A 23,508-nucleotide genomic window follows, 5' to 3' on the forward strand; every position below is an offset into this window, starting at 1 on the left:
ACAGCATATTTTGAAATGGTTTAAAAACTAATCAGTATTGCTATTACTAATTTTAAAGTTGTTAAAAGAAAGACAAGACAATAATATCAAATGTGCTGTCAGGTTTGCCAAGATGCCAGAGTTTTGGAGTAATTAGTGTTAATTGATTTAAAAAATATTTTTCCAATTGAAATGGCAGTATTCAGTTTTTTCTTAAATCCAGTTTTTGTTGTCAACATAGTTCTTGCTGAAATACTTTGATTAGCTTACTAAAACTAGCTGTGTAGTTACCGTAGCATTTTTTGTTTCCTGCAAATGATTACTTGAAGTTAACTTCATTGGTTCATATTGGCAAGGCTTAAGGACATTCACATATTGTTCCTTTTTGTTCTGTTTGAGGAAGTGTAGTGCATTATTGAAATGGAATTAGAGACTCAATTTAATATATTTATTGTTCTTGGTCTATATGCAATATTGACAGGGACCTGTGAGGAACTTTGCATCAGTTACCTGTTGAGGTACAAGAAGTTACAAGGGACAGGGTAGGAGTTCTTTGTAACACTTGGTTCTCTTCTGCTAGGTTTCTTGAGTATTTTTATTTTTCTTTTCACCTGCTACATGCCCTTCTGTCACAAATGAAAATCGCTCTTAAAGTAAAGATAACTAACTGGGCAGTGTTTCTCCTAAATCAACAGAGCAATACTTCAAATCAGCTGCAGTGACTCTAAACGAGAGGTTCACCTCGTATCAGAAAGCCACTGAAGAACATAGTGCCCGGCAAAAGAGCCCTGAGATACACAGGTAATGTATACTGGGCATGTAAAAATGTTGTTTTGATAGGAAGACGCTGTTCAAACAAGTTTATGTTGGAACTTTAGACAAGATATATGGAACTACGTGGATGTTATGACACAAACGAACTTTGATTTGTAGCTTGAATAAATATATTTCCAATCTTGAAAAGTTTGTAATTTACTGTTTCTTTTTAATTTTCAGTTTTATTTGGTTTAAACTGGTTGTTAGAACTTAAAACACTAATTCTTATCACTTGCCAGTATGAAATTAAATAGTTACAACATCTGTATGTTGGGAGGGGGTTGGATGCCTAGAGTAAGTAACCCTTGAATTAGATTTACTTCCAGTAAGTTTGTAAAATTAAAATGCTTGGTGAAAGGTAGAATTGTTTTTCATGAAAAGATCGTGAATGTTGAAGTCAGACGGTTGTATTCCAGTCCTTGCTCTCTCACTTAATTGCGTTGTGATAAAAAAGTTATTTAATCGCTTAACATTAGTTTTTCCCATCTACAAACAAGAATAACAGTGCCTGTTTTGCAGGATGGTGGTGACAATTAGTATTGATTATAAAATATCTAGTTCGGTGCTTAATACAAAGTAGGTATGGTTTTGGTGGTCACTGCTGAAGAGGCACTGAGAAGATGAAACTGACACTAGCTTAAAAAGGCAAGGAGAGGCACAGAATAAAACTAAAGATCTACTGAATCTGTAAAAATATTGGAGATACTTAACAAATAATCCTATTTGTGTATTCATTGATACACAATGATTATAATTGTATGATGATTAACACTTAAAATGATAATGTCCAATTTAATCAAAACATGTTTTCCTTTTTTTGATGGTTAAAGTAAGCTTGATATCTTAAAAGGTCAGGCTTCATTTATATATAAAAAATTGGTTGAAGCATTTTAATTCATTTTTAATATAGTTTTTATTTCTTAATTATCTATTAGGAATTAGATTAATAATCTTGCTGTGCTAAATTAGACAACTGGGAGAGAAACAACTGTCTAGTATTTCCTTTACAAAAATGGACAATTTTAGGAATTTGTGGAACCATAAAGTTAATGTGACTACAAATAGACTTTATTTTACATTAAGGAGAATTGACATCTCTCCAAGTGCCCTGAGGAAGCACACGCGTTTAGCAGGCGAAGAGAGAGTTTTTAAAGAAGAAAATCAAAAGGTATGTTTTGAATGGACCTTTTTTTTTTTCTCATGTTAACTTCAGCTTAGTTAATGATGATGTACTAATAAGCATAGTTTGTTTAGGCAAAATGTTTAAGGATATCATCTGTAACTTGTAAATACATTATGTATATATTTATGGTAGCATATATAGTGTACTTTCCTAGAAGAAATTAAGCTGACACTTGTACTATATATCTAAGTTAAACCAAGAATAATTTTTTTAAATGCTACTGAAAGGAAGAAACTAGTTCTAAGAAAAGGGCAAAGAATCAATGAGTAGACAAAGGAAAATTATAAAAGCAAAGATATAAATTATATTAGGGTTTCTGTTAGAGGTGAAGTGGATGAGCCAGAATATTCCTTGATTTATGTGTGCCTAAATTAATATCTCTAGGTTCTTCACAGAGAGAACAAGAAGTAATCTCCATGCTACTGGGCATTTTTGATCTGGACTAAGAAATAAGCATTCTAAGAACTGGTTTACAAATGAACATTTGGAACAAAAACTGTGTTATAGTTTTTGTGGATTGTGGGGAAGAATGCTTTTAAACTTGAGAAAGGAGTCTGAATGACTGGAATTACTGGCGTTGGGGTCGGAGGACTCTGAGTATGGAATTCAGTCGTTAAGGGACTCTGATTAATTGATAATTTGAAATTGACATTTTCAAAGTAGATTATATGACAGTCCATAAAAGTCTAGTTGAAATATGGAGCAAGGTTAAAAGGGAGCAACTGTCTGTTGTAGTGAAAAGGCTAGGGAACCTGGAAGCGTATTGCTTGGTTCCAATTCTGGCCATCACCAAGTACTGTCTCTGTGATATTAGGAAAGTAATTAGCTTCTTGGACATTGGTTTTCTAATAGGAAGAGTGAGAATACATCTATCTTGCAGAGTTGAATAATTGGGCTGTTATGAAAACATTGGCATTTTTATTACTAGAAGCTGTTATTAATGGTTGTCGTATATAACCATTTTAATTAGGCATGCTATTAATTCATTAGATAAGAAATTTAGAGCTTAGGAAGAAAGTGGTTTCTTTGCATGGGGCACATTAATCTTGGAAAACCAGATTCTGAGAAGTGAATGCTAATTTTGGCTTTTACTTTCAATACCTTGGGTTCAATGTTGGTTAATTTTGTTTTGCCCACAATTTAGTCTATTCTTGTACTCTGACAGAGTGAGTATCTTCCTTCTCTCCGTTACTCAGACCGATTTTGATCGAGAGGAGAGAAAATAGTGATAACTAATGGAAGGACAAGAGGATATGACATTGCTTTTTATCCTTTATCTTCCTATCTGAACAATTAACATATATTTAGTACTATGTTGTTTATATATATGTATATATATATGTATGCATATATATATGTGTGTATATATATAGTTTGGCCTTTACAAAATACTTTCACTTTTATTGTTACTTGTGGACTTGGTAATAATGTATTACTAGGTGAATAGGAAGATTTTTGCTCTTGATTAGATTTTTCTTGTTACAGTGGGAGCAAATGGGTGAGTAGTTGGTATCATTTGGAGATATGAATGTTTATGAACATTATAGCTAGACTTCCCAGAGTACTTCTTATTGTTGAATAGTAGCAAGGATGTCCACATTGCTTAGCATCTTACTGATGTATAATTTTTCTTCATTCCTAGATGCCTCTTTCCATCTTCCTAAATTATATAGTATTTGAAAAAGCAATGGAACAAGAAGGAGGTGAATTGTGACCCAGTTAAACTAATGTCCGTTGCAATACCTGAATTGAGAAAGGGCAGTATATGGCCCAGATACTGAGTACAGGATTGGGAATAATATCTTTCTGGCTTTGTTTCTACCCTTGTTCAACCTCAGTTGGTTTCATTAATCATATTACGCTTGCATGTTATGGAAATTACAGAATACTTAACTTTTGAAGCGGTTTTTATTGGGTTGGTCAACTTATATGGGAAGAGCTTGATGACAACGAGGCTTAAATAATGAGAACCATTACTTTAGGATCCCTTAGCTTTATAGGCAGATGGCTACACCCACAACTGAGTATAACCTCTATCATTGTTAAACTATATAAAAAACCGTTTCGAAGGATGATAAATGAGGATGTGCTGAGTACGAAAATAATTGTATCATATTACTGTATGAAAGTTTATTATGGATTGCTTTGAACAAAAACCTATGACATTTTCAAGATGATTTACCTTTTAATAATTTCCCCAGTCCCATTATACTTGCGTACACAAATGTTTAGTGAAAACATCAAGTACATTTTTAAACAAAAACTAAGTATGGAAGTAGTATGTTACTCATTCTTTTCTGATACTAAAATGCCAGCTTAGAAATTGGCATAAAATTTGGTTTTGTGTGTGTGTATATATACACACACACACACACACATATACATACACGCACATATATACGTATTTTTGTCCCTATAGTTTCCCTGAAATCTGTATTTTATATCTGTCTTTTATAGGGAGATAAAAAATTAAGGTGTGATTCTGCTGATCTTCGGCATGACATTGATCGTCGGAGAAAAGAAAGAAGTAAAGAACGGGGGGATTCCAAGGGCTCCAGGGAATCCAGTGGATCAAGAAAGCAGGAAAAAACTCCAAAAGATTACAAGGAATACAAATCTTACAAAGATGACAGGTAACTGTTAAAACTGTCTGAGTTAGGTTTTAGCTTCTAATTAGCCTTTAATAATTGTCAGCTTAATTGCTTTCAATTTTGACTGTGTAATCGAATGTTTAAATTTAAACAATTAAAATTATTTGTTTTACAGCAAAAATATATTTGTCTTTTACACGGCTTATGGTGGATGAGGACAAAAACTTTGGAATAGCAAGCTAACACTGAAAAAAAAAATGACAAATTAATGTGTCCTATTATCCAGGCTACATCAGGAGGTTGGACTTCAATGCAGTGCATTTCTAGAAACAGTTTGTGTAAGAACTTTGGTTCGTTATGCTTGATTCCGCACTTTTTCAACTCATAACACCCAGAGTACAAGAATTTTAAACTGATGTCTAGTGGTTTAACATGGGAGAGATGGGGGGAGGAAGGACTAGTTTTTTTGAAATAGCAATGTGTATTAGTCTTTCAAAGTAATGTTTCCATGGATACTGTTAGAAGTGGTAAGAGTTATCGCAGGTATGACCTTTTCGGGTGTTGGATTAGAATCATGTAAAATTGTTCATCATAGAGTCAAACAAATAACAGGAATACTAAGAAGTATTATAGATAATTGTTTTCCTTGCTATTCATTAGGTAAATGGTGGATTTTACTTGTGTTTTTTAATTTATGACTGGTATTTGTAATGTCATATGCTTTTTATTTCAATAACGGAGTTATGGCCTAAACGATATCAACTGTTCTCACCCAGGGTGTACAAACTGCATTCGTTTTGAAACATGGCCTTAAGACCATTCTTACTTTTTCCTACTCTTCTCTTCCTTTCCTTAAAATAAAAATAAGTTTAAAATATTGAAGAACTGAACCTTATTCTTGAAGTTGCCAGACTGCTAGTTTCTAACTGGCATGTCATACCATGTTTTTCAGTAGTCATGTAAAACAAATACTGAAGGAGAATGGAAACAGACTATGTCAGAGTTTAACACCCAATCATTTTAGTTGCATAATAATTTTAATAGGGGATAGTTTTTTTGACTTGAAAAATATCCCTCTTATTATAAGATTCAACAGGGGGTCTTTTTATCTTTTTAAAAAATAGCACACATTTTTTGTTTGCTTTATTTTGCAGTAAACATAAAAGTAGAGAGCAAGATCATTCTCGATCTTCATCCTCTTCAGCATCACCTTCTTCTCCCAGTTCTCGAGAAGAAAAGGAGAGTAAGAAGGAAAGAGAAGAAGAATTTAAAACTCACCATGAACTGAAAGAATACTCAGGCTTTGGAGGAGTTAGCCGACCACGAGGAACCTTTGTAAGTAATAAAATTATCTTTGATCATTTGGTAGAACTTTACTTAAGAGTACTATACATAAGGAAAGTAAAATATATGTTTTAGACATTGTTGTGTGAGTCATTACTCGTATAGCCTTGAAAAATAAAATGGTATTTGATATATCGTCATTAAGAAATGCCATTTAGGGGGAGTGAGGAAGGGCTTGGAGCTGGGATGATGCTTTCTTTGTATATAAAGTAAAAAGTAAATGTTTTTGCCTGATTTTAAAAGAATAAAATGCCATCTTGAGATTTAGAAGCATCTATATAAACTAGATAACTTTTCTTAACATTGGAATCAGTAACTGTACATAGTGCTTAGAGACCCAAGAGTCAAGCAAAGTTAGTGATTGAGATCCATTTCTTTAATCACTTAGTCCTTGAAAAAAGTCTTGAAACAAACAAAAAAATCCATATGTTCATCTCTGTATTGACAGCTATTTTCATTTTTGCCTATTATCTTCAAGTTCTTGTTTATCCGTGTATCAGTCATAGAAATTATATCTTTTCTTTTTATTCTACATAGCATATGCATTATTCCCATGTTTCCATAAATTTGTTACAATTGTTAATTTAATGACTTCATAGTAGTGCATCTTCTTGACTCTTTAATTTCTAGATTCAGATTCCTACCTTGAGCAAGTATCCAGTTTGTTATTAGTGGGGTTCACTAATTAGATGATTTGGGAAAGAGAAGAGCTTTGCCTGTATGGTGATAGGTGTAGTTGAACACTTGGGATGTTAGTGTTAGGAATTAGACAACTCTTTTGGCTAGTAGAAGGGAAACAAACCAACTTGATTATTTAAAAATTTTAGTTCAGGCCTTGAAAGTGCAGCATTCTGACTGCACTGTTAACTAATTAGGTTGACTGCATTTCTTCTTAACCTACTCAGCTTTCAGTAGGCAGAATTTTTTGCCTCCTTACTGGCCTCAGTGGCCATGAAGTTGAGATTTAGGAAAGAAATTAGGGAATGTTTTTTGTTACTGCAGTAAAATTAGAGTTTGCATGTAACTTAATACCTCTTGATTTCACTACTAAACAACTTTGTTAATGTTAATCAGTTTCGAATTAGAGGCAGAGGAAGAGCCAGAGGAGTTTTTGCTGGGACAAATACTGGTCCAAACAACTCAAATACTACTTTTCAAAAGAGACCGAAGGAAGAGGAATGGGATCCAGAATATACCCCAAAGAGCAAGAAGTACTTCTTGGTGGGTGTTAGAAATCTCTGTTTATTTGGTTTGCATTAATTTTCAAAGCATACTGGGTGAATACATTTGAGTACAGGTATCCACTACTATGGGAAGATTTCACCATCATATAGGAAACTTTTAAAATAAATCATTACCCAGATGATTTTGAAGTTTTGAAAATGTGGGTCCCTTTAGTCCTGTTTATACTTTATTGATATCACCTACGGGCTGATCAGGGTAAAGTAAAAATATACCTGATTTGATAGCCACATTCAGAGAAGAACAGTAACTTGTTTCGTATCTGTCTATAAGACGGTAAAAGTTGTAGAAGCTTCTAATTAAGATTTACTTTTCATCATCGCAGCTATTTGTTTAATTGAAAGACAAGGAGAAGAATTCTTTCACAGTACATGTAATTAAGGTTCTCAGGAGGCTGTTAACTTTTATTGGAGTAAAAGGAAGATGAAAAATTACATTATGGAAAAGTTGCTAGATACACATTAATTTAGTGCTTCCTTGTGATGCTCTTCTCTCTGAAGTAGTTTTATAAGGGATGAAGCCAGAGGAGGTGGGTCCTGAAAGATTCTCTAGGTAATGATGGAAATTCTCTGCACTTTGGCATGGGAGAAGAGGGTTTTTTCCTGTATTATAGAAACTTGAGGAAACACCAAAAACTATTACCAGAATACTCATTTTTGTCATAGCTTCTCAGGGAAGTCATGTTTTAGAGACTATTTCTGAAGACTAATTGTTTTGTCGAAGCAGGGAGGAAAATAGTACTGGATTTTATAGATATGTATCTTTCATTTGGCTTTTTATGAATATATTTGAATAAACCTGAATGTCCATGCCATCAGCTAAATTAGAGTTATAGAGCTGTATTCTGAAGTAGATCTATATTTTGTTTGAAGAATGGGCATTGTAGCTGTTTCAAAAACTAATTTCCATTTGCCTCTTTTTGGGATACTTTAAGGACCAAGAGTCTGAAAAAGTTAAGCATAATGTTTGCACAGCATATGCTCATGTGAGGAGAAATTTATGCTTGAGTTGACAGTCTGGAAAGTGAAAGGCATTTTATTCAGTTACAGAAAAGTTTAAAAGACCTATCTCCTTTTCGATTTAAGAATTTATGAATAGACTGCTGTTTATGCTGTAGATGGAAAGATAAATATGATTTCAGTTCTTGGCTTACGAGACCTAGTAATGGAGAACATTCTAAATACATATGGTGGATTATTGCAAAGGAGATACTGATTAGAAGAGACTTCGTAGACGATATTGGATTGAATCTTGAGCTTAAAAGATGAGCAGGTGTACTGTAAGAAAGCAGGAGTGAAACATCCTTAAATACAGAACTCCAATACTCAGATGGCTAGATGATTGGTGTAAGTTTGGGAAAATTAAGAAAAAGCGGGAGCCAAATTTTAGAAGGCCATAATACTTTAATAAATTTGGATGTTAAGCAGAGTTTGGAAAATCATGGTTGTGACAAACATCTGGGAAATAATTGTTTGAACTAAGGGGCTATAGGTTTGGGAAAAGTTTAAGGAACATTTATGAAGGCTTATTCAGGGAGCCACTAGTCGGGTGTTGGTAGTGAGAAGATGGAATCTCTCAAAGATAGGGAATAAAGGGGAAAGCAGCTAATTTGAGGTGAAGATTAAGTTCTGTTATTGAAGTGCCAGGCAGAAATTAAGTGGAAGTGTGCAGTAGGCAGTTGCTAATGCAGATCGAGAGAGAAAAAAGTCTAGGAGCCATCATTCAGTCACAAAGCCACAGTAAGATCATCCAGTCAGAAGAGATTAAAAGGCCAACCTTTCAAAGGAGGGGTGAGGAGTGAGTGATTGTAAAAATGCCAGACAAATAGAGCAAATGTGAAAGGACAAAAAGTTAAGAGGGAAATGAGAGGTGAACAAGTAGATAGTAATTGTTTAGCACCCTTAAACATTTTACGAATATTTAATTTAGGCCAGACCTTCATTTTTCTATGGTGTTCTTTCAGTCTCCAGTATCATAGTTTTTATCTTAAATTGGGACATAATTATTTTTTATTGTCATACAGCTAGGCGTTATAGTAATTAAGAAGAGTGTTATTTAACATTTTATATGTTGCTATTCTGGGTTATGTTTTAAAACCTCCATTTCTATATAAATATAGGCATACACGTGAATTTGTCACAGACTAATGCTTACTAGAAGTAAACTTAACGCATCACATTTTTTCTTATAAATCAGTTTCCAAAATTAATTATTTTGTTAATTAATGAGCTATTGGAATGACAACTCTGGTTTTTACCTGGGAATTTAAAGTTAAAATATTTTGCGTAGTCTGAATAGGTCTGACTTTTCAGACAGCTAGTGTTGAGAATAGAAATATTAAAAAAAATTTGAGACTAAATGAAGTTGAAAATTATAGATTCCCCTAGGTTTTGACACACATGGAAATTTTGTCCAGAGTAATGAAGCATTTAATACTTAGTAAAAATAATGGATAGCATTTATTGAGCATATATTATGGTAGGCACCATTCTAAGTGTTTCACATATATGAATTTATTTTCATGCTTATGAAGTCCTTTTGAGGTAGGACCATTATTCCACTTGTATAGATGGAAAACGCAGAGGTACAGAGATTGAGCAGCTTGACCAAAGGTACGTGGCCAGTAGGAGTGGGGTCAGGATTTGAACCCATGCCTTGGGCTCCAAAAGGTTCTTACAGCTCGTATCATTTTTCCTCCAGTACTGAGTAATAGTAACATTTGTTGCATTCTTAATCTGAAATTTACCTTCTCAGAAGTTTGATTTATGCAAAGATAGGGTAATGTTTTCACTAATAAGTATTCCAGGAAAGATAATAGTCTTTAGAACCTGAAATTCTCTGGAGAGGTGAGAGTACGTGAAGAGTTGGAGCAAGTGGAAAAGTACTAAAATGGGCAAGTTCTCCATGTTGAGTTGAAGTCATCTGAGGAAGAGAAAATCCCTGTGGGGAAGGACGTTTGGGTTGGTGCTTTAATAAATTCACTCTTTGAAACTTGATCATTCTATACAGAAGAGTTCAGAGGATTCAGAAGGTCTTGGTTCTAACATGGCCTCCTTTGCTAACATATTGTTGGCTGTGTATTATAACTATCTGACATCCTCTTTGTCATCTATGAAGTAATTAATTTTAATTAGTCTGTAACAGGACTAAAATCTTGGATGTAAGAATTTGAGGATTAAGAGTTAGTATGCTTAGGGACTTCCCTGGCGGTCCAGTGGTTAGGACTCCGTGGTTTTACTGCAGGGAGCATGGGTTCAATCCCTGGTCAGGGAACTAAGATCTCGCATGCCTCTTGGCGCGGTGAAAAGAAAAATTAAAAAGTTAGTGTGCTTAGCATCAAAATGTCACTTAGGTATCTGCCGGGATACCCTCTGAAAAACACAGTGTGATCTTGGAGCTTTTGTTTTCTTTAATTTCAGATGATTGTATGTTTAAAAGTAATTGCTAGTTTAACTGTAGTGTCTGGCTTTGCCACTGCTTTTTCTGTTTCAGCTCTTAGCTACCTCATACGGTAACTATTTACTGTCACCAAGATACCTAGAAAACGTATTCTGTGGATGATGGGCATAAGGGGCAGTGGAAAAGATTGACTCTGTGGCTTTGGGCAAGTTACTCAATTTCTCTGTGCCTCAGTTTCTTTATATCTAAAATGGGGTTAGTAACAGTATTTTACAGGGTTGTTGTGAGAATTAGATGAGTAATAAGCACCATATAAACTTTATCACCACCGTTGATTGCTTGCTTGTCAGGCACTGGGCTGGGCACTTTTTAACAGATCGTTTATGTTTCTTCAAGGCTATCTCTGGTTTTTTTAAATGAGGAAGTAAAGTCACACAGTTTCTGTTAAGATTTAAACCCATGCCTCTGGCTTCAGTGGCTGTTTGCTTCTTCCTACAACTCCATGGAATACTGTGTAAACACCACAAACAAGAAAGCATAAAGGCTATATAGAGTTAGTTGTGTTAATACCAAAAGGGAGCCTGAAATTATGTAATTGTGTGTGCATATTATTTTGAGTGGCAGACTATTTTAAAATAATTTATTTTGGGTTTACAATTGAACTTTCTGACATACTGAAATTTACACTTTTGATAGTTCCTAAGTTCATTGTTTGAGTCATGCACACCTCTGCCTAGTCATCTTTTATTGGTTTGATAAAGCTAGATTATTAGAAGTGGGTAAGGACTCTTTCATATAGTCTGTTAATTACATGTGTGAACTTTTCAAGTGATTCAGGAGGGTGATCTGTATTACATGAATATGCACAAAGGCACATTGCATGTTTTGAAAATGTGTTCATATTATGTGTTTGAAAAGTTTTAGTGACCTTTGGACAGTTGATCAATATCAGTACTCCATAAGTTGTACTTAATGTATGTAGATTGTACTTGTGTACAGTATGCAACATTGTTTGCATTATGCCTGTTGTCTCATAAAGGGGTGTCACTCCCATTTTTGTAGGTACGAACTTAAAAGTAAGTTTGAGGTGGGCAGCAGTTAAATTACATTACAGGAGAACTTTGGCTTTTTGTTTTGTACTTTGGGATGTAATACTCTTCTGCTTGTCGACAAAGTCAAGTACTTTTCAGTTTTGCAGATGTTTTGATTAAAGGAACAATTTGTAACTTGGGGAACATCTGTTTTTGGATGCAGCTAATGAAAAATTAAGGTTGGGCTGTAATAACTGCAGTATTTTAGGTTAGTGAAGAAGAAAGAAGTTGAGATATTACTCTAGGGACCACGCCATCATGATTTGGCTTGTGAAATTTCCTTGCCAAGAAGACTGATGTGTAATACACATTGATTTAGATTTAAATCTCAGTAGGATTTTTAAAATCTGTTGCTATATGTAAACTATAATTCTTACCACCTGTTTTATTTAGTAAATGTTACTGATAATGTAATGATATTTTTATGCTTTGTTGCATATTTATGACTGAGGTAATTTTTTGGGGAAAAATATCGGTTATTTTATCATTTATACACAGTATAATATACTTATTAATAATAAGTGGACTTAGACTGAAATAAAAACGGAAAGCAAAAATAAAAATTTTGAAAATTGGCAGTAATTTAGCAGTTGAGATTCTCCAAAAAAATTGGACAGCTCTCAAATGCTTGGGTTACGAAGCAATGATGTAACTGTTTGCTTTCATGATGGAGTATGTTTTTGTTGAAAAATTCAGTTTTATTGGTTTTGTTTTGTGTTTTGGAACAGTACCAATCTCATTTACCCAATCTTCAGACAATTTATACCATGACTTATGATTGGGGATATAATCATCTTCCTTATAAGAAAGACATTTCATTGATGATTGTTTTTAACCTTTCTGTAGCATGATGACAGAGATGATGGTGTGGATTATTGGGCCAAAAGAGGAAGAGGTCGTGGTACTTTTCAACGTGGCAGAGGGCGCTTTAACTTCAAAAAATCAGGTAGCAGTCCAAAATGGACTCATGACAAATATCAAGGGGACGGGATTGTTGAAGATGAAGAAGAGACCATGGAAAATAATGAAGAAAAGAAGGACAGACGCAAAGAAGAAAAGGTAGAAATTTCCAACTTGTTAGTGATTCTTATATTTTCTTATGTTATGGGTTTGGTGGGCCAGTTAGTTAATTAATTTTTAGGAACGATGATTATTTTGGATCATTTTCACTCTTCATATCTTTGCTAATCTTTCTCTCTCTTTTTTTTTTTTTTTTAGGAATAGTAAATCTGAAGTGAGATTGCAACAGAGAACAGAACTTGCACCCACCATTTTTTTACATGATTTTTGTTTTCAAATAAGAATGTAAGCATTTTACTTAAATTTTACTGTTTGCAAGTAGTAGTCTAGAGAAATTTTGTTTTAAGTCTTCAAATATCCTGAAAAATAGTAGACTGTATGTTGGAAATTGTACTGAAATAAAGTAGAAAATTGTTACGTACCATATTTGTAACTATCAACTTTTAAAAAAAATACTTTTACTGTTTTTGTTACATGCATTGTAATTCTGCTTTGTCTATAAGATATGGTCAAGTACAGCTCTGTGAAAGTTATGATTCTCTTCCCTCCCTGTTTGTTAATGTTTATTCTGAAGTAAACGTTAGCTCTACATACAAATCCCTGAATAGCAGTTGTTTATAGAAACCACACTAACTATTTTAACTGTATACATCTGTTTAACATTCTCCTTAATTCAAACACACTACATTGTAGGGTGACTAATTTTTGAAGTGTACCATGGAAAAAGTTGTTATTTTGGTAAACTAAGCTAGTTTAACACCTCAGCAAATGTTTAAGAAGGAAAAAGAAACTTTGCCAATCGTGAAAAAAGTACAAGCTGTTAAAAGTTAGATTGAAAAGTATGAGAATATTTTTCTTTTTTCTTTTTTTAACTGAAAGCAAGCAGTGGCCTATATACAAACCATTCTTAGGAGCCTTTACTATTTGAGTTCAAAATTCAATATTCTCTTTCTATTCTTCCCTGAAAGTTTGAGTCATGGTCTTAGATATCAGCTGTTGTTTGAGAGAGGAAACTGGTTTGCAATAGTACAAATAAAAACTCCCTTCCTACTGAACGTCTTAGACTTTAAAAAAAAAAAGAACAAAACCTGTAATCCTGGCATTGGTATGGAAGAGGATTATTCTGCAGAGTAACTTGATGCATTAAAAAGACGTGTACCTGATGTCATACCTTACATATTTATTTGAGCTTTTGGACAGCCAAATCATTAGTTTGTAGTCTAACCATAAGGAAAAATAGGCGAACAGAATATACTGCTCATTAGTGGTATTTTAAGTAACTTGTTTTTCATATGTCACCAATAAAAAGATCTGACAGGAAGTTTGTCACAGCATTGATCTAACTTGTTTTTTATTTTTTTCCATATTTCAGTTGCAGTTTGTAAAATGGGTTTTCTTTTTCTTCCCAAGGGTTCTATTGTTCAGGAAGATACTCTTTCAAATGTGAATTGCCTTTATGTTTATGATGATATCTCTTAGAAGGAATGAAAATCCAAAATAGTAAATTTCAGTGTTTAAGTCTGTCTGCTCTTAGAGCATATATAAAAGTAGTCAAATTTCACTTGTTAATTCAGCAACTGAATTAGTTTTTATGTTTGCATTAAAAGGAGATAATGCTTATTCTGTTAGTGTAAACTTTTAAACATCTTAAGTGTATGGCTCTTTCATCCTCACTGATGGTTTGTTTACAGGTGCTCTTCTAGCACCTTAACTGCAGTCAGAGGCATTAGCTAAGAGCTGTATGAGGGAAAAACATGAAAACAAAACTCAGTATATGTGATGTTCATGGCCCTAAGATCCTTAAGTATTGCATCATTATTTTTATTTTGTCTTTCTGAAATTGTTTGAGCAGAGGAAATACTGTCAAAGGAACTATGTGTTGCATTAATCAGGGCATAACTAATATTCTCCTAGTCAGAATAATAATTAATTACATGCTAAAGCAACATGGATTTGATCTCTGACACAGGAGAATTTTCACGACCATTTTATTTTATACAAATAAATTTAGCTTTTATTTTAACAGTTATTATTTGGTTAGATACTGAATCTCTATGCATGTCTATAAATGTGCAGTTATGCTTTTCCATGTAAGACAACAGGAAAGGGGAACCTACTGAGAAATTACTTTAGGGAGTAGGAATAAAGCTACCCAAGTCCTACCAGCAGGTTATATTTTAAGTGCAAATGCGTTGCTTTAACCCAAATATGTTAATGATTTGGTTACTTTTATTAAATAAAATTGAGGAAGGAGTATCCTATTAGAATATAGTAGGAAGGGTGATTGTGAAAACACTGCAATAGAATGCCATTGTGGATGTTATTTTTTTTTTAGAGCCAAGCATATAAAAAGCCTGTGTGAATTTTTTTAAACCGCAATTTAACACCCTACTTCATGACATGTTATAAAAGCTGAATGGTTCCTCTTGGTAAGGATATTTGTTTACAAGTGCTAGAAAATAGTAACTCCTTGATAACCTGCATTAACACACTTCCTTTTGCTTAGAGAAGGAAAATAAAAATGAACCAAAGGATATTTCCAGAAGGGATTAAGAAAGCTGTTTTAAGAAGGCCATGACTCAGTCCTTAGGTGTGTACACCTTTCAACATCGTAGGAATTTTAATTAAAAAAGCAAAATTTGTTTTTCCAGTTGTAGCCTACTTTAAGGAATTACTGTTTTTCCCCTTTTGTCACAGTTAAAATCAAGTGTTGGGAATTCAGTTATAATTTGAGTAAAAATATATCCAGTAAGAATGAATGTAGATGGCTAACTGATTCTTACTCAGTGTGATGTATAATGCAACAGGGACCCTTGTAAATTGTCATATGCCAATAAAATGTCATAAGTGGTAATAGCTGTTGTTTGTTTACCTGATTTTGAGACTGTTTCTGTGTGTGTTCTGTACAACTGATGGCAATGGCTTATGTCTCATTTTAGAATACCAGCTTATCTGTTAGTAAAATTGCTAACAGGGATGATGTGGCTTTTTGAGGGTTGATAAATACTTTATAAAACTGCTCAAATCCCCATTTATTTTTTATTTTTTCTCCTGGGAAAATGGGAAATTTTACAGTGGGTAATTCTAAGCCATTGTTAATACAGGAATTTCAGACTTCTAGTCTAGCCTTCCTGTTCCTGTGTTCATACAGGAACTTGTCAGCCATAATATTATGATGGAGAAATCAGCATTACTTCTCTTTCTTTCTAGAAATAGTAGTCAGTCAATAACTAAAAAGTGGTTTTTTTTGTTTTTTTGGTTTTTTAACTTAGTCTTTGTTCACTTTGATTTATATCTGGTGTGATTCTTACCATGCCCCTCGCATTTTCACAGAAATTTGTGTGCTAAGACATACATTTTGACTAATACAAATGACAAGTTATTCCTCAAAACTTTGTTAAAGAAGTAAGAACTCTGTACATGTATGCTGAACTATACTGGGTAATTTTAACACTATGTACCAGTTACCTACATAAAAATGTGCTATTTTATTTATTAGGGACATTTATTTTTAAAGAGAGTTAGTTGCTTTTTTCTTTTTCTCTTTGGATTTTTTTTTTTTTCTTCCTTTTTTCTTTTTGGGCACGGCATGTGGCATCTTAGTTCCCTGACCAGGGATCCAGTCCTTGCCCCCTGCAGTGGAAGCGCAGCGCCCTAACCACTGGACCGCCAGTGGCTTTGGCTTTCAACTGGAATCCCTTTGGGAAATACTTTGTTCCATATGGAACAGTATTTCTTTCACTTTCAGAAAGAGAAGTACAGAGACCTAAGTTTATGAAGTTGCTGAATAGGGAAGGGACATGGAGAAATAAACTTCACCTTCATGGGATTGTATTTGACTAGACTCAGTCTGTGAGTAGTAGATTGTGATACATCCTTTAACAAAATTTTAGAATATTATCTGTTACATACATTTAGGGTTCTCAAATAGTTGAAGCCATTATTGTTAAATCTGAATGTCAAGGGTCTAATTCGGTTTATTGAGGTAGATGTTAAAAATTTGGAGTCTATGTTAATGAAGTTTTAAGTGAAAAAGTTATTAGTTTCTTCGAATTCAGGAATATATTGAAATTAGTTATTCTATTCCATTGTCTGACTTGAGAGCTTTAGTAGAGGTGTAAATTTATGAGCTGGACTCATGTTTTAGAAGCATTCAGTAGTGATTAGCGTGTCAGGTACGCAAGTGAAGCCAAAGTTGTACATTAAGTGTGCTAGCTTTCTTTATATTGTTGTATTACCTCCTAGTACTTTAGCTTTTAAAAATGGATCCCACTGGTTAAAAAAGAACAGGCATTAGGATGCCACTTAACCACCACTACTAGGAGAAAAATTCCAAACAATGTGTCTTAATTATAATGATCTGTACATAAAGATTTTTTCCCAAGGATGTGTTAGGCATTTCACAACAGTAAGCCGATTTACAGTGCTCTTAAAGTGCAGATGTTAATCTTGATTCTTGCAAGTAGAAAAGGGTTGGGTAAGTGGTTTTAATGGTATTCTCCTAAGAATTGGGATCAGATTTTTCTTAGTAATCTCTTAGGGTTGCCCAACTTCCTGATTCAGTAATGAGTCCTCCTTTTAATGAAAGTGGATGATATATATTTAAAATAGATAACCAACAAAGTCCTACTGTATTTGTACAGGGAACTCTGCTCAATATTCTGTAATAACCTAAATGGGAGAAGAAGTTGAAAAAGAAGAGTTGTGTATGTATAACTGAGTTGCTTGGCTGTACACCTGCAACTAACACAACATTGTAAATCAACTGTAGTCCAATATAAAATAAAAACAAAACAACCCCCCCCCAAAAACTACCCCCCAAAATAAATTAGGAAGAGCAAAATAAAAGTAGATGATAGTTAAGTACACCGTACAGTTAGGTGACGAAAGGCTGTACTTTCACAGCATGAACTCTGTATTTGGCAATGATAACTTCTTGGTATTGTCATAGTAATTGCAAATTCCATGGCTTGTAAAGTGCCACTTAAAATTAAGAATACCACTCTCACCCAGTCTAGTCCTTGAGTATGGGAGGTCGTAATTTTTTCTGTCTTGTACTGGAAGGGGAAAACTAGAAGCCTTTTGTTTTTTGGCCGCACCACGCAGCTTGTGGGATCTCAGTTCCCTGACCAAGGGTTGAAACCGGTCCCCGGCAGTGAAAGCACCAAATCCTATCCACTGGACCGCCAGGGAATTCCCTAGAAACTTTAAGTTTCCAGGGTACTTCTAAGCCTGCCATGAAGGTAATGTTAAATACACTTGGAATAGTTTTGAAAGATTGAGTATCACCAAATGTAGACATAAAAAGATACAATACAGAATTTAACTGGTTAATGTCAGTATACAGTTATTTTTTTATGCCTTCATTTGGTGATACTCAACTTTCAAAATCAACGTGTTGGCTGTTTTTCACCCCTGTGATAACTGTGGTAAAGATGCTCATCATTTGCCCCAGTTGCTGCAGTATAGTCTTCTGTTGACCTTTTAATTGCCATCTGTGGGATGTTTTTCAACTGGAAGTTGTCTTTTTTAAGCTAAAAATTCTTTGATGACTTCTCGTTGCCTAAATCTTAGGATGAACTATAGGAATTTCCTGTGAGCAGCTTTTTTTTTTTTCCTTTTGCCTTATCCCACTCCTTGTTCACTTACCTATCCTAAAATCTTACACCCTACCAAAAATCCTAAAAGTTCCTCTTGTCCTCATTCCTTTAGGCTGGCAGCTCATTCTGTGTATGTGTCATGCTTTGCTAGAATAAATGTTTAGTACTTAGCATTGTGTATTGTGTAAGACATACATACCATAGGTATGCAATAAATGCTCCTTGAGTGTATAAAAGAAAGCATGTTAACTGCATGTGGATATATAGAAATTTGATTGGTATGAGTCAGTTAACGGCTCCTGCTAAAACTTAAGTCAATCTAAGCCACCTTAAAAATGAGCTGAACTGGAGAGAGTTCAGATTGCTATGAATAGAAGAGTTGGAACCTTAATCTTTTTATACATGGCTCAAGTTACCTCTTGTGTGTTGTTTTGGAGTACTGTGATTTTAAGGGAAAACATTTAGTATATTTAAAGGAAGGAGAGCCAGAAGCTTGAGGTCTGAAATATTGTCATATGAATAATTGGAAAAGGTACATTTACTATAGAAAAGTGATGACCTGGATGAGTCCTTGATAGCAGTCTTCAAGTACTTAAAGGGCTGTCCCTTAGAAGAGGAAATACAGTAAAATTCGGATCACATAGGACCAGGAAGAGCATTTGATATCACTTTGCCTAGCCTCATCATTTTAACATGTTCCATATTTGGAGGGCAGAACCAGAGCCAGTGGATTAAAATCATAGATATGTAGACTTTTGTTGACTCAGTGAATTAATTTTGATAACCAGATATTTAAAGAGTAGGCATTGACATAAATCACAGCAATATCTTTTTGGATCCATCTCCTATAGTAATAGAAATAAAAATAAACAAGTGGGACCTAATTAAACTTAAAAGCTTTTGCACAGCAAGGAAACCACAAACAAAACAAAACCCCTACAGAATGGGAGAAAATATTTGCAGACAATGCGACCAACAAGAGATTTGATTGGTATAAGCCAACTAATAATAATCTCTAAAATATACAAGCAGCTCATACAGCTCAATATCAAAAAAACAACCCAAAGGAAAAATGGGCAGAAGACCTAAATGTTGATGGCCAAAAGGCACATGGCAAGATGCTCAACATGGCTGATTATTAGAGAAATGCAAATCAAAACTATGAGTTACCACTTCATGTGGGTCAGAATGGTTGTTATCAAGAAGTCTAGTAATAATAAATGCTGGAGAGGGTGTGGAGAAGAAGTAACGCATTTACACGGTGGGAATGTAAATGTAAATTGGTGCAGCTACTGCGGAGAACAATATGGAGGCTCCTTGAAAAACTAAAAATAGACTTACCATGTGATCCTGCACTCCCACTCCTGGGCATATATATGGAGCAAACCATTCTGAAAGATACATGCACCCCAGTGTTCATAGCATCACTGTTTACAATAGCCAAGACATGGAAGCAACCTAAATGTCCATCGACAGAGGTATGGATAAAGAAGATGTGATATATATGCACAATGGAATATTTCAGCCATAAAAAAATGAAATAATGCCATTTGCAGCAACATGGATGGACCTAGGAATCATATGATATTGCTTATATGTAGAATCTTAAAAAAAAATACAAATGAACTTAAATACACAAATAGAACCACAGACATAGAAAACAAATTTATGGTTACCAGAGGGGAAAGGGTGGGGGAGGGATAAATTTGGAGCTTGGGATTAGCAGATACAAAATAGATAACCAACAAGGACCTACTGTAGCACAGGGAAGTATGCTCAATATTTTGTAATAACCTATAAGGGAAAAGAATATAAATTATTATTTTTCTGTATACCTGAAATAAATACAACATTGTAAGTCAACTATACTTCAATCAAAAGTAAAATTAAAGGAGTAGGCAGCTTGTGAATATCATAGTTTTCTGCTTATAGAAGTATGGAGAATCTGGATATCTCCCTAGCAGGAATACTGGGCTACCTGAAGCTGAACTTTTTTCTAGCTATCTGAACTACTTAACTACATTTTACTCTCAGGTGCTTGCTTTATTTTTTTTTATTTTTTATTTTTTTAACATCTTTATTGGAGTATAATTGCTTTACAATGGTATGTTAGTTTCAGCTTCACAACAAGCTTGCTTTATTAAACTGTGTGTTATCAACTGAAATTACCTGTGATAATTAAAAAGAAATGCTGTATTATTGCTACAGTTTTCAATGTGATAGGAATGAACTTCAATATTTAAGACTTATGCCGTATTCTTTTTTGAAATATGCTAAATATTTTGATGACTGTCTTACAGTAGCAAATTATTTGCTACTGTAAGACAATATAAGTTATTTGGAATTTTTATGAAGTAGAGTTTTTTTTTTCTTTTTCCTGTTACTCAGACCATGAGAGTTTTGAAAATTGATTATTGCTAAAAAATGAAAAGGACTAAATGGAAGTATTAGGAGTAAAGATGTTTAACTGGACTGTCTGGATGATCCAGAAGCAGAGTAAAACCAGGACATCCTTTAACTATGTTTTCTGTGTTCTAGGTTTTAATCAACTCTTTTTAAGTGTTTGAGAAAGTCAAGGCATATCTCTGTGGACATACGATTGTATCAGAAAACAGTATAGAATCTATTAAGTCATATGGATTTTCTAAAACTAATGGAACCAGAAAAAGCAAGCTGCCATTCACCTTTATGCTTTTAGAGAGGTCTAAATATTTTTGTTCAAAAATAGTATAAGTAGCCAATAAACACATAAGACCTTTGGATTCAAACACTGCAATAACCTAGGCTTTTATATGTTATTTAAAGGTTCAAATAAAATAATTCCTGCATTTAGACTTATTTAACTTAGATTTTGTAATTTTAATATATCACAATAGCAATTTATAGATACATAGTAGGTATAGATACATAGGTAGTAGTTCTCAACTGTGTTTTACGTTACTTAGTCATTTTTATTGTCAATACAAAAAGCAGAGATTTTCAGGACAGTTTAGTTTGAAACATGATTTTAATATCAAGGAAAATCTTGGTCCTAATTAATGTCAACTAATACTTAAAAGTTTTGAATAAACAATTGTAAAGTTTTAATGAACCTTTAAGAAGTATGTAATCTTTTAAATAGTGCTGGTTGGTTTAAGTGTACTGCATTACTACTGCCCCTGAGAGGTTTCAAGCATAGGTAGCAGAACAGAAGGAAAAAGGCCCTAAGTATTATTTTTTTTGAAATGTAAAACTAAGTGAACTTTCTGGGCTGGGCATGTGCATCCCAATCTGGATATCACCTTTTCATGACATCCTATGGTTAAGGTTGGAGAGGCTATTGCCTACTTGTTAGAATGTTACATTGTAGCCTGCCCCATTAAGATAATTATAGTAATTCGAGTACTCCTAATCACCTAAAACTTAGCCTTGTGTCAGAGGCTAATGGGGTTTCAACTGGGCAGTTGGCAAGATTGAGTACACATCTTTCTAGCCTCTGTTCAAGCCAGCCCTCAGCCTCCATTTGTTCACTGGGAAAGTATGCCTAGCATTGGCTGTAAAGTGAATAAATTATTGGTCTCGGGGATCCAGTACATAGTGTGATGATTAACTATAATGTATTATTAATGGTTCTGGGAAAATGGAAAAAATACATCTAGATAACAAAACCAGTTATTTTTGGACAGCATTTACAATTAAACTAGGTTACAAGCTTTTCCCACGAACCCACAAATATCGGGATGGGGACAAAACACCAACCTGCCTGGTACTGATTTCTAGTGAGTAGGAGTTAAGAATTGGGGTAGCATCTGACAGGCTTGAAAAGGAGAATCTCAAGTGAGCCTACTAAGACGGAGTTTTTCCCTCTCCAATAGTGAGCACAAGGTACCCACAGTAAGGATTAGAGAGACTGGGATACTTTACCTAAGTGAACTCTCAAAATGGACCTGTCAAGGCAAGACTCCTTTTAAGGACGGGACCCCACACTGAGGAGAAAGAACTGAAAGTGGAATCCTAATTCGCAGGGTAGACACGGTGGATTGAGAGGGCCTAGATTCAACTGTGGGAGGGGAACACAGCCAGGAAAATCTTAGAAAGCATGCCATCAAATATTTGAACACAAAAATGACAGAAAAGGTAGAAAAGATTTACTGAAATTCTGCATCATTCTAAAAGTTCACGAAAGTAATTTCACTTAAAAGTAATAGAAAAATATTAATGTCAAATCGTAAAAGGTTGTCAAGATGTGGTATGTATGAATGCTTTAGTAAACAAAATGGAGGAAGGATCACTGGAGAATTAATTTTAGAGGGAAATTGTCAGCAAAGCATTCATGGAGATGTAGCATTTGACCTGGGCCCACCGTGTTGTTACCTAAATCAAAGTTGAATATTGAGCTCTATTAATAATGCACCCTGGGGCTTCCCTGGTGGCGCAGTGGTTGAGAGTCCGCCTGCCGATGCAGGAGACACGGGTTCGTGCCCCGGTCCAGGAACGGCTGGGCCCGTGGGCCATGGCCGCTGAGCCTGCGCGTCCGGAGCCTGTGCTCCGCAACGGGAGAGGCCACAACAGTGAGAGGCCCGCATACCACACACGCGCACACACGCGCACACACACACACTAATAATAATAATAATGCACCCTGAAGGAGGCTTTAGTACCACTAGTTTCCCTTCTCATGCTCTCAAGGGATATTCTCCTTTTGCACCTATTGTGTGCTGTTTGATATCAGATTGGAAAGGGAGGAGGTTATAAGATCATTATTTATGAAGGCAAAAGGGAAGGACAAGGAACTTGAGAAAATGCTATGTAGGGTCGCTGATCCATTTGCATTCTTTTACATTTGTCCAGCACCCCTCTCCTGCTCCTTTAATCCTTATCTAGCCTAGACTACTGGGCCTGTCACTATAATCACTGTTGTTCTGCCGGTTTCTTCGTTTCAAATCATTCTTGGTGTCTGTTTTCTCTCATCCCATATCCAATTATTTTATTCAACAAATACTCAAATAATTTATCCAACCATTTTATTGAACGCCCATCAAATATACCAGGCAGTCTTCTAAAGCGCTGGAGATACAGCATGGGTCAAAACAAATTTCCTATTCTGGAGTTTTGTTTGGCAGTAGGTGGAGCATAAATATACACGGTATAAGTGCTATAAGGAAAAATAAATCGTGGAGAGAGATGCTCTTTATATATATTGCTCAGAGGAATCGTCTCTGAGGTTTCTACTAGAATGTAAGCTCCAGGAGGGCAAGGACCTC

The 23,508-nt window shown here is 34.6% G+C and overlaps 1 protein-coding gene across 5 annotated transcripts in view; it reads left to right on the plus strand.

Moving 5' to 3' along the window:
* Nucleotides 1–15,519, plus strand: part of BCLAF1 (BCL2 associated transcription factor 1) — a 29,571-nt gene extending 14,052 nt beyond the window's left edge. For 2 of the 5 annotated variants that reach the window (XM_060167504.1, XM_060167506.1), the window contains exons 7-13: nucleotides 675–780; nucleotides 1,879–1,963; nucleotides 4,436–4,611; nucleotides 5,724–5,904; nucleotides 6,988–7,134; nucleotides 12,492–12,704; nucleotides 12,864–15,519. In XM_060167504.1, the coding sequence (XP_060023487.1) occupies nucleotides 675–780; nucleotides 1,879–1,963; nucleotides 4,436–4,611; nucleotides 5,724–5,904; nucleotides 6,988–7,134; nucleotides 12,492–12,704; nucleotides 12,864–12,869 (914 nt within the window). In that variant the 3' untranslated portion in view covers nucleotides 12,870–15,519. Of the gene's footprint in view, nucleotides 1–674; nucleotides 781–1,878; nucleotides 1,964–4,435; nucleotides 4,612–4,744; nucleotides 4,908–5,723; nucleotides 5,905–6,987; nucleotides 7,135–12,491; nucleotides 12,705–12,863 lie in introns of those variants that run through there. The other 3 variants (XM_060167505.1, XM_060167507.1, XR_009543771.1) reach the window with 2 other exon arrangements.
* Nucleotides 15,520–23,508: the final 7,989 nt, after the last annotated feature.

This window comes from Lagenorhynchus albirostris, chromosome 12 (genome assembly GCF_949774975.1).
Source record: "Lagenorhynchus albirostris chromosome 12, mLagAlb1.1, whole genome shotgun sequence".
Lineage (NCBI taxonomy): Eukaryota > Metazoa > Chordata > Mammalia > Artiodactyla > Delphinidae > Lagenorhynchus > Lagenorhynchus albirostris.